The 16,774-nt window shown below is 37.5% G+C and overlaps 3 protein-coding genes across 4 annotated transcripts; 1 reads left to right on the plus strand and 2 right to left on the minus strand.

Moving 5' to 3' along the window:
- Positions 1-424: 424 nt before the first annotated feature.
- On the minus strand, positions 425-2,797 carry GPHR (Golgi pH regulator). Its single transcript, XM_017631925.1, has 7 exons — positions 2,562-2,797; positions 2,233-2,503; positions 1,955-2,180; positions 1,698-1,882; positions 1,460-1,641; positions 1,202-1,387; positions 425-1,134 (listed from the first exon to the last, which is right to left on the minus strand). Exons 1-7 carry the CDS (start codon positions 2,601-2,603, stop codon positions 865-867), a joined length of 1,362 nt encoding a protein of 453 aa, XP_017487414.1. The 5' UTR covers positions 2,604-2,797; the 3' UTR covers positions 425-864.
- Positions 2,798-4,112: 1,315 nt separating this feature from the next.
- On the plus strand, positions 4,113-7,234 carry LOC108375778 (nischarin). Of its 2 annotated transcripts, none has more exons than XM_017631927.1 (6): positions 4,113-4,288; positions 4,344-4,641; positions 4,705-4,938; positions 5,006-5,137; positions 5,200-5,989; positions 6,067-7,234. In XM_017631927.1, the coding sequence occupies exons 2-6, from the start codon at positions 4,432-4,434 to the stop codon at positions 6,222-6,224; spliced, it is 1,524 nt and encodes a 507-aa protein (XP_017487416.1). In that variant the 5' UTR covers positions 4,113-4,288; positions 4,344-4,431; the 3' UTR covers positions 6,225-7,234. The 2 variants fall into 2 exon arrangements, with proteins under 2 accessions (XP_017487416.1, XP_017487418.1); XM_017631929.1 differs by having other exon boundaries at positions 4,113-4,283.
- A 2,363-nt stretch (positions 7,235-9,597) lies between these two features.
- On the minus strand, positions 9,598-16,384 carry row (zinc finger domain-containing protein relative of woc). Its single transcript, XM_017631926.1, has 9 exons — positions 15,326-16,384; positions 14,741-15,045; positions 14,137-14,661; positions 13,957-14,047; positions 11,438-12,279; positions 11,244-11,379; positions 10,912-11,015; positions 10,722-10,849; positions 9,598-10,653 (listed from the first exon to the last, which is right to left on the minus strand). The coding sequence occupies exons 1-9, from the start codon at positions 16,215-16,217 to the stop codon at positions 9,843-9,845; spliced, it is 3,834 nt and encodes a 1,277-aa protein (XP_017487415.1). The 5' UTR covers positions 16,218-16,384; the 3' UTR covers positions 9,598-9,842.
- Between the last annotated feature and the right edge of the window lie 390 nt (positions 16,385-16,774).

The raw sequence follows: 16,774 nt of genomic DNA on the forward strand, positions 1-16,774 counted from the left end.
TGTTACTTTTCCATGTTGCGTGCTTTTAGGTCCCACTGATTTTCATTTAGAGAATTTTGGCGATGGAAACTTAGCGTTAAAAAAAAATAAAATAAAATAAAAATAAATATTCAGCAATTCAATTTGTTACCAGCTTATGAGATGGTAACAAAATTTACCGGTTACAAGAGTACACAGAATGCGAAAAGCGTTTAAAAATTGAAAGAAACTTTAATTACCGGTAACAAAATTTTTACTACCAGCGCAGAATAGACCTGTTATTAGCGTCATTTTCCGTTCTGGAACGAAGCCAAGTTTGTCAAGGGATGACCGAAATTCGTTCCAAAATAAATCATACTCTAATGTACCCAAAAATAAATACCCATAAACTGAATATTAAATAGGCCTAGTCCAAATCTGTGGCTTTAATTAGAGATTATTAGAATTACGTATACATAACATATAAAGTTTATTACTTTCGTTTTCATATTTAACTTTGCATAGATCATAATAGAAACATTATAGTATTATTATCATGGAATAAATAATGATTGCTTTAAAATAATGGAATATTTTATTGCAATAGGTTTTAGCAGTTGTGAAATACTCTTTTTTTTAAATGACCCGCTGAATTTTGTGCGTTGCGGAATAGGCGAAAAATCTTTACATTACATGCAGACATAAAATTGTTCACAGTTCTTTCAAATTCAGATAAATATGCTAGGCTTAACAATGTTACAGTTATAGAAGTATTTTTGGTTTACTAAATACAAGTACACATCCTTTCCGGTAGCATACCTACATACCTTAATTACAATCTTTGTATTTTTTTACAAATTGCAAATATAAAAACTTTCAGCAAGCGATTAGTTCAATTTATCGCTACTAATCTATGCTGGAATCATATTTAGGTTTTTGGGAGAGATATAAAACCAATATGGTGCTCAATGCGCTCACTAGGAATATAACATCGAACCAACGATGATAGAAGTTGAAATGCAGGCTCCCCAGTACCTCAGTAATTATCACACGATACTCAGCAGGTAAATTCATACGCATCAGCAGCACTGATGAGCAGAAATACATGCCCATTATTTGAGCCATAATAAGAACAATTATATTCGAGGATTTGCTGGAAGATATTCTATAGAAGAACTGTAATTAAAAGTCAGACAAATACGTTTAGAGCAAAATTTTCAAAAGTAAAAATTCTGTGTATAACCTTCGTTAGCGTTAGTAGTAAACCCCGAATGGACGTCACAACAATGCAGCCCACCAGCAAAAAGGATATATGCTGATTCCAAAAGACAAGATCAATATCGAAACCACACCAGTGTACGGCGATCTCAAGACCACGTGTAACTGGGTCTTTGCGACCGACGCGATCAAATATTATATTGACTGTGCACTGCAAAGTAAATGAAGCTTCGATTAACTATGAGAGGTTTACAGATAAGTATGTATATGAAAGTTTGCTTACAATAAATATCTTCCAAAGACAGTAAATGCTGAAAAAATGACCCAACACGTTAAAATATTTTCCCTGCAATGTCTGTGACCACTTCTGTCGTTCTTGCATGTTTTTCATTGAATTAATTTCCAAGAAAAGTTGTCGCATTAATTCCTCCAAGCCGTATATTTCTAATCGCAGTTGACCAATATCTAAAAAAAAATAATTTTACTGCTGATAAAAATAAATTGATTGAATTGAAACAAACCTTGTCCACTGCTGTCCAGACGGTTGACAGCCGAACTTAGAATATTCCACAATCCTTTCCTCGTATTATTTTCCTTCTTACGACGATGTTCTTCTAATGCAATACGCTTCTTTTTCGCAACTATCATATCGACTGTAAGCATTAGCCTACGTTCCAAATTTAAGATATCACTTTGGGATACCGGCCTGTAAACAAAATATTTGAAAAATATCATAAAATCGTATTATTCAAAAAAATAAAAATGCATAAAAGCTTACTTTATAAAATAAGTCATGCTTTGGTATGGACAGTTAACGGCACCAAAGCCAGACAGCACAGCCATTACGGTCACACCAATTACACCAATACGCGATACGCCTTGTTCGATGGTGAATATCCCATGTGAAACGCTTAGTAACGGAAAAGGATCGCCTATTTTCCAAAGACCGTACAGGAACACAAACCAGCACAATACGGTAATGATGCGCACCCATTTGTCAGATACTAAAGGGACGCTTGTGAAATATTTTATAATGTTAAAATGCGAATGCCTTACCAAATGATATGCTATGTATGACGGAATATAAAATGTATAGTGGTATGACGGCAATCACCATCAGTAGTAGTAAGGTTAAGCCGAGCCTCCAATGGAAATATCGCGAACTAGACTCCAACACTCCTAAAATCTCGAAGATTATTAGCTCAAACATGGTGAGAGAGAGTGCAAAGCACACCGAGAATATGAGCTGCACGGAAATATGTCGTATCTCATAGTTCTTGAATAATTGTTTCATAAAAAATAGCCAGCCTCCACTGAAGAACAGGGTCTAGAGAAAATATTAAAAGTCAAAAGAAAATTGATGTCCTGTATAGCAAGGCACCAACCTGTGACACGAACACGATTATACAGTCTTCTAAAAATGCCATACCGCTGTGGTATTTGCAACGCTAAAGTATTTTAAAACTTATTAAACTTTATGCGATTTCTATCTCATCCTTAATAGAACGAAAGGTGCACGAAACAAAAGGAAATTGCCCAGATTTTTACAAATGCAAAAGCCGCAAAAAGCCAACAAATCACAAACGCCAAAAGTGGACGTAAACAAATGCAGCCTGACAGCTGCAGAGTTGGGGTGACCAGAAGACAATAAAATAAGNATTTTAAAACTTATTAAACTTTATGCGATTTCTATCTCATCCTTAATAGACCGAAAGGTGCACGAAACAAAAGGAAATTGCCCAGATTTTTACAAATGCAAAAGCCGCAAGAAGTTAACAAATCACAAACGCCAAAAGTGGACGTAAACAAATGCAGCCTGACAGCTGCAGAGTTGGGGTGACCAGAAGACAATAAAATAACATACCATCTATTTTGTGTTATGCCATCTGATGGGCGTTGGATAAGCATGAAATTGCGATTGCTTATGATTATTTGCGTAGTGTATCCAAAAGTTAAAGCTGTTTTTTTAAAAATTGTATTTTTCTANCGATTGCTTATGATTATTTGCGTAGTGTATCCAAAAGTTAAAGCTGTTTTATTAAAAATTGTATTATTATGTTTTTATTCTATTTTCACTGTTTCCCTGCAAAAATCGTTGGACCATGTAGTCTATTTGTGGTATATTGGAGTACTTACAAAAGTGTTCCTCAGTCATGCTGTAGCGGACCAACTCGTGTCTCTGCGCCAGCTTATTGTTTGTTATCCGATCACTGCTCGTGTTTTAACGAAACGTGATTGAAGTTGAGCATTTGAAAGCACATTTGCATGTCTGGCTGTAGCTGAACGTGTAGAGATGCTCGCTGTTAGTTCTTAGCTCCCAGCATTTTCGGGTTCGAATGCCGTCAGAGGCAACATGTAATTTTTAATTTTTGTCTTGGTTTTTATTAATTTCGAAAAAGCATTTGAGAAGCATTTGCGTGTACAAACGCAAATATATAACAACAATGCCATTGTTAATATGTTGGAGTAGTTTCGTGCTACTCTGATGTAATGCAGGGATGGAGTATATGGTCCTGCCCTAGGACATCGCAGTGTTAATTGGACCATATTTTTTATATGAATTGTGGTTAATTTTGGAGTACTCCTTGGTCCTTAGGGAGTTTACACGCATGTATGGAGTAGTCGCAATTTTTGCAGGGTTTGGGACGAAAATGCACTGACTCTCAAAAGTTGGCTTGTTTATACAGTTTGAGAGTATTGTGCATTATACGCCCCCCGCAGAACCGCAAAACAGCTGATTTGACACAATCGTTCATTCATGTGCAAAAAAATAAATGAACAATTTGCACTCGTGGAGTAAAAATTGTAATTTAATTAAATAGTATCGTCCTAGGCTTTAATTTCATTTTGTGTTTTACCATTAATTTGCGTAGNAGTTGGCTTGTTTATACAGTTTGAGAGTATTGTGCATTATACGCCCCCCGTAGAACCGCAGAACAGCTGGTTTGACACAATGCCTTGGACACAATCGTTCATTCATGTGCAAAAAAATAAATGAACAATTTTGCACTCGTGGAGTAAAAATTGTAATTTAATTAAATAGTATCGTCCTAGGCTTTAATTTCATTTTGTGTTTTACCATTAATTTGCGTACCAAATATTTCTATGTACGGTAAGCTCCAAAAACTTAATGTATGTAAGTATTCACGTCCTACTGATGTTCCCAGGTTACCTGAGATCTGAATCATTGGAATTAGCGATTGAATAACCACCAGTTTTCGTTAACGGATTAGTCGAAATTCGTTAATTTTTAATATGTCTTGTTACTTTCGGCAAAACGCCGAGACCAGTGTCAGTATTCCAAAGTATATAGAATCGTCCACTGGCGTTGTCTACTATGACATCAAAGTGCGCGTGTACCAGGTGGAGTGGTTGGTGGAACGACGTTATCGCGACTTTGCTCAACTTCACGAAAAGTTGGTGGACGAAATATCAATTTCAAAGAAGTTGCTGCCACCCAAGAAAGTAGGCGGAATAAATAAAATTTACTGTGAAAACATTTGAAACTTAACTTTGTTTATCTTCCAGCTGGTGGGCAATAAAAATCCCGCATTTCTCGACCAACGGCGGGAACAGCTAGAAAAATATTTGCAGGAATTGTTGATATTCTTTCGTATACAATTACCGTGCGTATTGGCAGAATTCTTAGATTTCAATAAATACGATATAATTTATCTGCTGCAGGACTTGGCAAAGTTATTTAACGAATCCGGAAGCACGCTTTTGAGCTCCAAAAAGGAGTTTAACTTTTCCGCATTAGAGGTGTGTATTTATATAAAAGTGCTGGAGCTGAAGTTTCTATTTTTTAACGACCCGTCTTTTCTGGCAGGTTTATGCGATAAGCGAACGCTTGTGCCTGCCTTGTCCACCGGATAATATCGAACACCGTGGCAAATTTGACTTTTCACATGTGCTTGACTTCTGCACCCAGTTAGAGGTGCTCATTGTCACGCCTGTGAAGGTAAACCCGACTTGCTTATAAATGTAAACAGTAGTAATATAACACTCCTTATCGTCGTCTAGGATAACACTTCCTTCAACAACGACTATAACACAGTTGATGTGCCTATCGGCCGCAGCAATATTATCCCCAAGAGTCTCCGTTTCACACTAAACGCATTCCGTAATATTAAAACTCTAAAATTCCATGGGCTGTCCACCGAAAATATAGTCGACATTGCAATTCTGAAACCAACAATGCAGACTATTTGTGTGCATAGCACCACAATGACACACATCAATCAAATACTCATGTGCGACAACATACACAGAGATACGGTTGTAGCTGCAGCATCAGCGTCTGCTGCGCCAGATGATCTATCTTCAAATAGTTCTGCAGCAGCGTTATCAACCTCGACTGGTAGCTGCATCGATGCGCCCATGTCTAGTGGCTTGCCATACGTGCATACAAATTGGAGCAATCTCGCCGAACTCGACTTGACAGGCAATTTACTCACGCAAATTGATGCCAGCGTGCGTACTGCGCCGCAATTGCGTACGCTTGTGCTCGACCAGAATCGAATACGCGCCGTGCAAAATCTAGCCGAACTCTCACAATTGCAGACTCTGTCATTATCGGTTAACCTCATAGCTGAATGCATTGATTGGCACTTGGAATTGGGTAATTTGGTCACTTTGAATTTAGCACAGAATCGGTTGAAGACGTTAAGTGGTCTGCGAAAGCTACTGTCTTTGGTCAATTTGGATTTGAGTTGTAATCTCATTGACGAACTCGAAGAGGTGGACAATGTGGCACGACTGCCGATATTAGAGACATTACGTTTGACCGGCAATCCGCTAGCGGGGAGTGTGGGTGAGTATTTAAAAGGCAAAAAAAAATGTTTTAATCTGTTACTATAGCGAAATAAACTTGCATTTTTTTCCAATTAGACTATCGGCCGCGTGTTTTGTCTCGTTTTCATGAACGCGCCGCAGAGATCTCGCTTGATAGTGAGCGTGGCACGCAAAAGGAGCTGGACACCGCGCTGGTGCTGTCAGCTTTGCATACATCGAAGATGCGGCAAATGAGTTGTAATGGACAGCGTTAGAAAGTGCGTGCCGTCTCACAGGTATGGTGCCAAATTCGAAAACGCCAAATTTAATAAACGAGTACCTAAAAGTAGACTACGCTTATGATGACTTTTAACCACTGTGCTTTCAACGCTGCTTAACGTTTTCAAAGCAAGCTGAAGAGTCCACGTTAGCTAGACAAATAATTGCAGTATTTTGCTCAAAACTCGACGTACTTGGTATTTTATTTTCGTTTCTCTAAAAGAAAACATTCCCCATGTTTTTTGTTTCTTTCGGTGCAATATTTTACCCTATTTTGTATTTGTTTTATTGATATGTATATACTAACCAATAATCGTGGTCACACATAAATTAACTACATATAATGCAAAAATTATGAAAACGGTTGGGTTGTTTATCAAATTTATTCAAACACGAAAGAACAAATTTTTTACAATTTGATTTTGCGCGAAAGTTATTTAATAAATTGCACCACCAACTAATGGACACACTTGCGCATGCGCTTGACAATATCTCGTTAGATGCTTTTAAATAAAAATGTAAATCAAAGCGCTACATGTACAGTATATACACACACATATTGTTTATACATATTCTACTTGTAATTTTTGTCATTTAAATTTGCAAATTTATAATTCAATTTATGTATACGTAGTATGTAGTCACATATACGTGTGATTATGTTGCACGTGCGTGTATTTAGTTTATGATCTTATACTGAATGTATATGTACGCACATATTTCTTTATTTATGTTGTCATTTGTTTAATTTTATCTGACTTTAAAGTGTTCCAATATATTTTGTCCTGAATTATTTAGTCCTTATAAATACGTATGTAAGTATTTTAATTACTTTTTGTTTGTTTTGCATTAAGCAATTTCTGCTTATTTAAATAAAACTAAGAAAAAAGTTTAGTGTTTTAGCGAGTACGAGTTGCTGTGCGGTATTCGGAGGAAAATAAAGCCAAAAATTGTTTTGCTTTATAAATGTTCAAATAGAAAAAATGATTTCAGCTCATATAATTGCTAAATCAATTAAAAAATAAAAGCATTTCGAGACAATGCAGAGTTCGATAGTGGTATTCACAGAAGAATGGCTGTCGAAAAGCGGTGTAAAATGTTGCATGTATTCTTTTTCGAGTTTAACAATGATTGCAACCTATATATGTTTCCTATATATAAATTTAGCGCTAGACTTATTGCAAAGCAAACAGCGTTAGCGTAATAAAATTAGAAGATATTTGTATTTTTGGTCGTTCCATAATATACAATTTTTGTTTCTGATACATATCTAAGTTCAAAAGAGGTTTTCACGAAACTCACAACTTTTAAAATATGATTTAAAATATATCACGTATCCAGTAAATACTGGGTGGCGCCGAATGAGCTATATGGTTTGAATCTTTATAACAGTTTTTTTTTTACTCTATGCCAACGGGATCCACGCCTGGAAATGACCTACCAGCAGCGTTGCCGAATGCTTTTGCTGAAAAATCGGCATTTTACCTTGAAAAAAATCGTAATTTCGGCCAAAAAAAACCTCAAATTTTTGGTTATAATACTGGGTGCGCCGAATGAGCTATATGGTTTGAATTCTTTTTAACAGTTTTCTTTGGGAATATTTGAAACAAGAGAGTGTACGTTAACAAACCAAGAACCATTCTCTAACTCCAAACCAACATTCGAAATGAAATCATGGCCATTACACCCGAAATTCTGCGAAAAGTTATGGAAACTATGCTAAAAAGAGCACGTAAGTGCGAAGCAGAAAATGGACATCACTTACAGGATATAATTTTTCAAAGCTAATTGCACAAAATTCCCCAATAATATACTGTATTAAAAAAAAATAAAAATTATAATCACATAAATAAAAAAGTCATAAACCATTTAAACCATATAGCTCATTCGGCGTCACCCTGTATAATTTATTTAAAATTACTGTTTCATTTTATCAACTGAACAAGTTGTAAGCTTCGTGAATAGCTCTTACATTTTGTTAAAAACTATGGGTGTTCGCACTTGTTGTGTTATCAGACTATCCAGTTGTTTTTATTTAGTTTACAACAATAAAATACACTATGGAATAATACATGCCTGTTACGGTAACCGACGAATGTCATACGCACAGATCTAATCCGATTCGTACTGTCATAACTAGTGAAGGGTTATATTCGTGCGAATGACACCCGTTGGATATATGCCTATACCGCTCTGAAGGATGTTATTCGCAAGAATTTTATCCTTCAATGCGGATGGCATCCGTCGGATACCGTAAAAGGCATGATATTTTTTAACCAGATAACCAAGATAGTGTGAGCCTCCACACTGTTTTTCAAGAATTTTTAAACATTTATCTTACATTTTTAATTATTTGAATTTTTATATGAAATACTTAATTTTTTAAACTTTGCAACATTTTTACTAAAAATCAAAAATTAATGCATGGCGTCTGATAGCCGATGGGCAACCATATACTAAAATTCGCATTACGTATGGCAACTGGCTACTCACTGTCGGCTACTGAGTCTAGTAGCGCAAATTTCTGTTCCCAGCTTATGACGATCTTGTTATTTGTTTACATAAGTTGTTAAGCACATTGGAGCAAAGTTGCCAATAACCTCTCGATGTTCATGCCAAAAAAGTAGTTTCGGATGTTATCTGCGCTTTTTTGTATACTGAGATTAATCGCTATACATAATACAAAGTACGATACTGGTAGCCATGGCTACTAGACCGACAACTAGACACCAGTCGCCATACATAATATGGTCTGAAAAAAAAATGAACTTTTTGACAGAAGTTTCCTTAGCATGTTAATTCTTTCTAAATATTCGCAAACAGTTTTAAGACAACTCAACATTTTCTACCCGCCCAACCTAATCTAAACGCAAGGCATCTAATTTGTTTTTTCTGCGTCGCCCGAAATAGGCTTACGTCCGTTCGTATCGATTAATTTGCGAAGAGAAACTTCCAAATCAATTTCTCACGTATAACAAAATGAAAAGCTTAATTTCGGTTGATTCCTTGCTTCTTTGAATCAATTCTTAGTCAAAAGAAATAAATGCAAAATTTTTGCCAACTCTATTCTTGTAGTAACGGCATAAAACACTGGTGTTCATATTAGTTTTCGGTTATAAAATATTCCGTTGATTATTTTTTTTTTTTGTGTTGACATTTTTCAACTAAATGAAAAANCGAGAAACTTCCAAATCAATTTCTCACGTATAACAAAATGAAAAGCTTAATTTCGGTTGATTCCTTGCTTCTTTGAATCAATTCTTAGTCAAAAGAAATAAATACAAAATTTTTGCCAACTCTATTCTTGTAGTAACGGCATAAAACACTGGTGTTCATATTAGTTTTCGGTTATAAAATATTCCATTGATAATTTTTTTTTTTGTTGACAATTTTCAACTAAATGAAAAAGAAAATCAGCCAGTATGTGCTCTGTGAATACCCACATCAAACTCACCCACTCATTCTCGTGTAAGACGCGCAAATCACGACCCTATCTGTCCATATCGACAATCATCGCGCTTTTGCAATTCAATTCAAATTTACTTTTTTTATTACGCTGCTCAATAGCTCTGCCACGGCAGCGTATAGTCGCGTTGCCGCTTATTTATTCGTTTTCATTGCTGTTGATGGTGATGATGCTGTTGCTGCTGCTGCATCATTTGATGGTAGTGCTGTTGCTCAGCAGCTGCTACCGCATCGAACATAGGCGTATGCACTTCGCCTATAAATTGTGGCGTGGCTGGCGGATTGGGGTCGGCCAATTCACCAATTAGCGGCATATCAATGTCGGATGTGTTGAGCGCATGCTGCTGTTCTGTCTGGCCGAAGCCAATGTGATACTGTGCTGCTTGTACGTCGCCACTATCTACAATATGACCACCATAAGCCACAGCCGCCTGCTGATGGACGACATTGGCATCGTCAATACTGACCACTGTTTGTTGCTGCTGCTGCATGCTGCTGCTGTCCAGCACTGGCGTGGCCTCCATTTCGCCAAATTGTATGGGTGCAGCTGGATCACTAACCATTGTTCCCTGCGTTTCTTGCAGCTCCTCTGAATCACCGGCCGTGGCGGTTGCTTCAGCCGAAGTCGTTGCCTGGTCGCTACCCTGTTCGTCACCCTCGGCGCCAGATTCGCCATCGCGTCGCACTAAGCCCAACATGTCCAGCATATTGCGTTTGACTGTGTTCTCCTGTGCAGCTTCCACAGAAGCATAAGCTGATTTCTGACCGCAAGTGGCCAGATGGTGGGCCATCTTATTGCCAATAGATGTGGAGAAGCCACAAATGCAGTGCATCTCATTTGGTAGTGGTAGCTCCATGACGTCACGGGCACCACTTCCACCGCTACACTCGGCGGCATGCTCGAAGACGGCGCGCTCACAACACGACTTGTAATTGCATTTGTTGCATTTCAAAAATCCACTGCAACGGTGTATAATTGTAATTAGTTTAATCTTAATTAGGAATATACATTAAATTTCAACACTTACATGAAGTGATCTTCGTTTAATATCTCGGAGTTGCATTCAGCACAAATGGAGCCGTCAATAAAAGCATAAAACTCACCAAGCTTCGAAGCGATAGTATACGGTAGTGGTTCGCGATGATGGCTGCGTATCTACAAGAATAAAGAAAACCCTGATTAAAATGTGCTTTTGTGGCGAGTTGAAAACTGTTCACCTTCGGTGGTGAAATCAAAACAGAATTGGTCAGCAGTGGCTGTATTTTTTGTGTGCTCTTTAAGAGACTAGTGTGATGATTGGTTGAGTGTTGCTTCAATGCACCTAAAATTTTAAAATGAGTAAATTATTCAACGGGTAAAACAATTGTATTGAAACAGAAATGCATAATGCAACAAANAGTGTGATGATTGGTTGAGTGTTGCTTCAATGCACCTAAAATTTTAAAATCAGTAAATTATTCAACGGGTAAAACAATTGTATTGAAACAGAAACGCATAATGCAACAATCTTTAATTATATAAAAAAATTTATAAAGCACAACTTAATTACCTTTCTCAGTAAAGCTAAGCGCACACTTCTGGCAACGCAATTGGGAATCCTTCCTGCCGATGTGAGCACGTATATGCATATAGTAGTTCTCAATGTTGGTAATGCTGACGCGTCCCTTGTAGGAGAAGCGGAATATCTGGAAAAAAAAGTAAAAAATAAAGAGCACTAACACTTCAACCTTTTCCTACACTCACATCCAAACAGAATGGACACTGCAAGAAGTTCTGATTCTTGTGATCATCATAAAAGTGACGCACAGCATCGCGGTGCGAAGACGAACGATAACCACAAGCCTGGCATACATACGGTAATTCCAACATATTGTGTATCTTTTGCAAATGCACGGTTAAGTGATGCAACGAGTTGAAACGTTGCTGACAAATCAAGCAGTGGTAAGAGGCCGATGAGCCAGACTTTGTTTCCAATGGATGCATAATTTGATTGTGTTTGGTCAAAACACTTTCACTTGGATGTTTATCCAGACAGAATAGACACTGGAACTGATGATCCTTGTCAGCAATGATATGTGAAACTAAATGTGTTTGCAGCTTCTCATTGGAATCAAAGGAATCGTTGATGTCACATATGGGACAATCTACAGTGGATGCCTCTATTACAACACCACTGTCATTCTTGTAAGGGAAACTTTCAAAGTTCATATCCAATCCATTGCGTATGCCATAGTACAACTCCTCAAGACCTTTCAAATCATCATCAACATCCTTCTCCTTCTTTATCTTAGCCTCGATCACTATCTTCTTTTGCGAGCCAGATTCTGCCTTAGCATTGGAGGCATGTTTCGCTGCTGAGCCCTTTGTGGATGGTGGTGGTACTTTGCTACTTGACGAGCTGCCTGCTTTTCCTGCAACCTTAGATTTTGGTCCCGGCCTGTAGTCATTATCTGTAGCGGCGGCTGGAGGACGGCCACGACGGCCAGTGCTAGCTGAAGTATCATGCTTTGAGCTGTCCGGTTTCTCCTTTTTAATATTTTTCACACTGACTTTTTCCGATTGAACATAGTCAGCTTCGTTGATTGCTATGAAAGAAAAATGACATTTACGAGAACGCTCAGTAGAAGAGGTTATTGAAAAATTAAATAAGTTAAAGTGCTGGAAAATTAAAATCGCATGCAGTTTCGACGATAGCGCCACGGCAGCAAAATTTTTGGTGCTCTAAACTTCCTATTCCATTCCCTATTATGACGGAAAATTTCTACGCTCAACTTATCCTTTTAGTGTAACCCCTGGCAATTGAATTCAAAGCGAATTTGATTGAAACCCACTCGGAAGTGAATTGGAGAATCTACCTATAAGACCAATTTGCCTTCTTATAAGGTTTCTGCGTTTNTTGAATTCAAAGCGAATTTGATTGAAACCCACTCGGAAGTGAATTGGAGACTACCTATAAGACCAATTTGCCTTCTTATAAGGTTTCTGCGTTCAATTCTCATATAACTATTTTGCCTTTATAACTCAACAATTCTAAACTCTCGAAAATCTCGTACAAAAAGCATAATACTAATAATTGGTGTGTGGGCTAATTTTTACAATCACAAATTTTTAATCCAGCTATGTGCATATATATTCAATAAAAGTGCCAAAAATAAAATTCAAAAGCTTTTTATATTTGTTTAGTTTTCAATAAAACAAGAAATTTATTCAAAATCAAATTATCATTATTTTAACTTCACTACACTTAATTATCATTAAGATATTATGCTTTTTGTTTATAAATAANTTTATATTTGTTTAGTTTTCAATAAAACAAGAAATTTATTCAAAATCAAAGTATCATTATTTTAACTTCACTACACTTAATTATCATTAAGATATTATGCTTTTTGTTTATAAATAAATATGTCTTATTTTTTACATAGAAAAAAACGTTAAAAAATGTCGAAGGCTTGTTTCCAAATTATGTAAAACAAAACCACTAGCACAACAAAAGACTGGATTGTGTACAAAATTAAGCATTTTATGCAAATTAAAAGTAACTCTTTTGTAACAAAATTAATTCTTTGGAATTAAACCTTCAGCACAAGTATTAAAAATTAAGTTAACGTAATAATTAAAGAAATTTGTACTCTAAAATTAATATTTTATGCATAAATATAACACCTATGGTTATAACATTTAGCGCTGCAACAATTATCGATTATTCAAGTTTTAAATTGAAGGACAAATAACACATTATTCTGCTCTTTCGAGAGTTCTTAGCATCTAGTTGAGGTATAAGGCTTGAGGTTTTAAGCACTTTATATAAAACTAGGACACAAGCTAGCATTGAAAAGTTTGCTTCATCAGGCTTTAAGTGAGCGCTGTAATGGTAGAAGATAAAAAACAAAAGTTGTGCATTAGTACGACAAAAATCAAAGCTTTATCCCAATGTATTCTACAAAATATCTTCGTCTCAAACTTGAAAAAAATGGGCTGAAGTGTAGAGAAAAGCGTCAATTATTNTAGTTGAGGTATAAGGCTTGAGGTTTTAAGCACTTTATATAAAACTAGGACACAAGCTAGCATTGAAAAGTTTGCTTCATCAGGCTTTAAGTGAGCGCTGTAATGGTAGAAGATAAAAAACAAAAGTTATGCATTAGTACGACAAAAATCAAAGCTTTATCCCAATGTATTCTACAAAATATCTTCGTCTCAAACTTGAAAAAAGGGGCAGAAGTGTAGAGAAAAGCGTCAACTATGTTTTAATTTGTACTAACGTTTTTTCAATCGCTTTGGCGTTGTGTTTGCCGGTGTCTCACGATAATTGGCTGGCAGAACACTCCAGTCCTTAAAGGGATTTGTTGCGACCTATGAAAATATATATATATATATTTTTATCAAATTACATTAATGCAACCTCATTTACATTCTCTCAAACAAACAAACATAAAATGTACCTGATACAAGCGCTGTGTTAGCGTTTCATTTGTATTCATGCGTGTCTGCTCCGCAATGTGTGCGGTGATGTTGTTGAATGCCTGTAAAGCATAGGTGCCAAATTGTTCACGCCATACCAACTCATCCAGAAATTGTTGTATCATTTGACGTGAAAGCAATGATAAAGTATTCTGGAACATACGTGGCACGATGCGACGCAAGTAGTCCATAACGGAGGAGTTGGTGTGCTTAGCATTGGTGTCGGTTGCTGCAGCTTGTATAATGTTCTTGAAACCCATCGAGTAGAGTGTCATTTTGTCCACAGTCAGATCAATGCAAATCACGCTATCTTTGTGTACCCAACGTTGCAATGGTTCCAAAATAGTCTGGAAACGTTTTTTATAGTTACGATCAGCATCTGATACCGGCTCGACAGCCCGCAAGCGTATGGTTTTCTCTGCATAATCAAGTACTCCCAAAACTTCGACTTTTACTTGGCGCTGTTGGCCATCCTGTGATGTGGTTCCCAATGAGATGACACCAACCTTGAAATATGAGAAGAAATTGGAGAATTAAATTTTATGTATGTATGTAGATATATATATATATCAATCTAACACTAACCTCTACAAATCTTTCTGGTCCACCCAACTTTTTGCATTTCTGATGCACAGCCAATGTGCAAATAGCGCGCAGCCAAGTGTATACACCTTTAATATACACATTGTCCACCTTAACCCACTGTACCACGTTTTGTATGTTTGTCTGGCACGACCAATGATAGACAAGTTTCAATATGCAAGATGGGGGATGTGGTGCGCCCTCAAAAATAGAACCATGAAATACAGAAACAAACCGCATAGGACAACATTCACTGATCCAAACATAGCCGCCAGTATAAGGGAACTTTGTGGCATCTGAATAGACACCTGAAAATGCAAGTATAATGTTTGCATTCATTAGGAATAGAAACGCATTAGGGGGTCTTGATAAATCCTTGCACGGTGTAGGGATTGCACGGATTGCAATGCTTCCCCATATGAAACCCGGTTTTATGCGCAATCCGTCCACCGTACAAGGTGAATGCAGGGGTTTTGCAGGACTTACTGAATCGCCCCTTTATTTAAAAAAAAATCAACACATTTGGATTATTTTCAGTTTCCAGATCTGATTTATGTTGAAAGAGGGATCGTTTTTGCAACAACTTACCCAATTTCAACTCGTTCGTACGATGATTTGCACATTTTTGTTCAGCTTTTAATAGACCTTCTTGAATAAGCCATTCAGTAAATTTGTTTGGAGTCAACATCAGCACCAGCTTAACCTTCGAATCTAATTTACTTCGCGTACTGGACATATCTTTAACTTTAAGCCATGGTTTGGCCAAAACCACCAACGAAGGGAAGGTTTTACCCTGTAGTTTAGTTTCCTTGCCCTGATCTTTACCATCCTTTCCATCTTTGCCATCGGTACCGATAACCAATCCACCCACGGAACTTATTTCCGAGGGCTTGAAATTTGCCGGCGGTGTTGCAGGAGTGGCACCTCCTTTTTCTCCTTTGCCTGGTGTTGCAGCTTTACCAGCGGCTTTTGCACCTTTGGCGCCTACTGAGCCCTTATCTGCAGGTGTGGCTGGCGCGCCTTTTTGACCTTTAGGCCCCTTTGCTGCACTTGCCGGCGAAGCAGCCCCTGCAGGCGATGTTCCCTTCTTGCCTGCTGCTATTGCAATGCGTTTCGCTAATGGCACATCGTCTTCTCCTTCGTCCGAAGACTCCAAATATACGAAGTTCGAAGGCCGTTTGCGGCCGCCACCTCGTGTACCACCCAAAGGCGTAGCAGGAGGGTTGGGCTTCGCTGGTTTTTTCGGTGGCAATGTTGCCTCCTTCAACTCTTGCAAAACTTTACCCTTGAATGAATATGCTTGAAATACCTGTCCATTAAAGAGTTCTCGGCCCTCGTTGCTGGTCAACGCGGATTTTAATGCATTTTTAATAGCATTGTGCTCGTTGGTCACCTTTTCATACGCGGCAAGTTGCGCTGGCGACAACTCCTCGACCCAACATTCTAACTCTAAGCTTATATCACTTTTGGTCACGCGCATTGTTCTTCTTGGCAAGTTAAACGCGTTTCAAAGAGCAAATATCCAAGTTTTTAATGAAAAATAGTAATTTTCACACGCAACAATTATTTTTTCGTCTGATAAAATTTTTCGCGGAAAGGAAAATGGCGCTTGCGGCGTTACCTCTTTGGCGTTGCCAGCAGTGTTGCCAGAACTTTTTGGGCCGACCGGCTAGATTGGCAAAAAAAGCGGCTAAAAACGGCTAAAATATGTTATACCATGGTTCCACCAAAAAGTTAACCATCTCAAATCGAACTTAACCACATCACTAATACCATGTCCCCACCAAAAAGTTAACCATCTCGAATCGAACTTAACCACATCACTAACTATTGGTGTCCACACTGCGGTTTGAGGTTTATAAAACAGTACAAATGTAAAGAACAGTGTTCGGTCGAATCGATTCAGGACTAAATTACTGCAAAAATCGGAGCAAAAACCAATTTTCCGTACTAGATTGAATTTTTTATTTTTGTTTCTGACATTAACTGTTTGACTAAAATATTTTCTACTCATGCAAAATAAGAACGCGAGGCAAT

This window comes from Rhagoletis zephyria, unplaced genomic scaffold, assembly GCF_001687245.7.
Source record: "Rhagoletis zephyria isolate East Lansing unplaced genomic scaffold, Rhagoletis_zephyria_1.1 Rzeph_scaffold_09412, whole genome shotgun sequence".
Lineage (NCBI taxonomy): Eukaryota > Metazoa > Arthropoda > Insecta > Diptera > Tephritidae > Rhagoletis > Rhagoletis zephyria.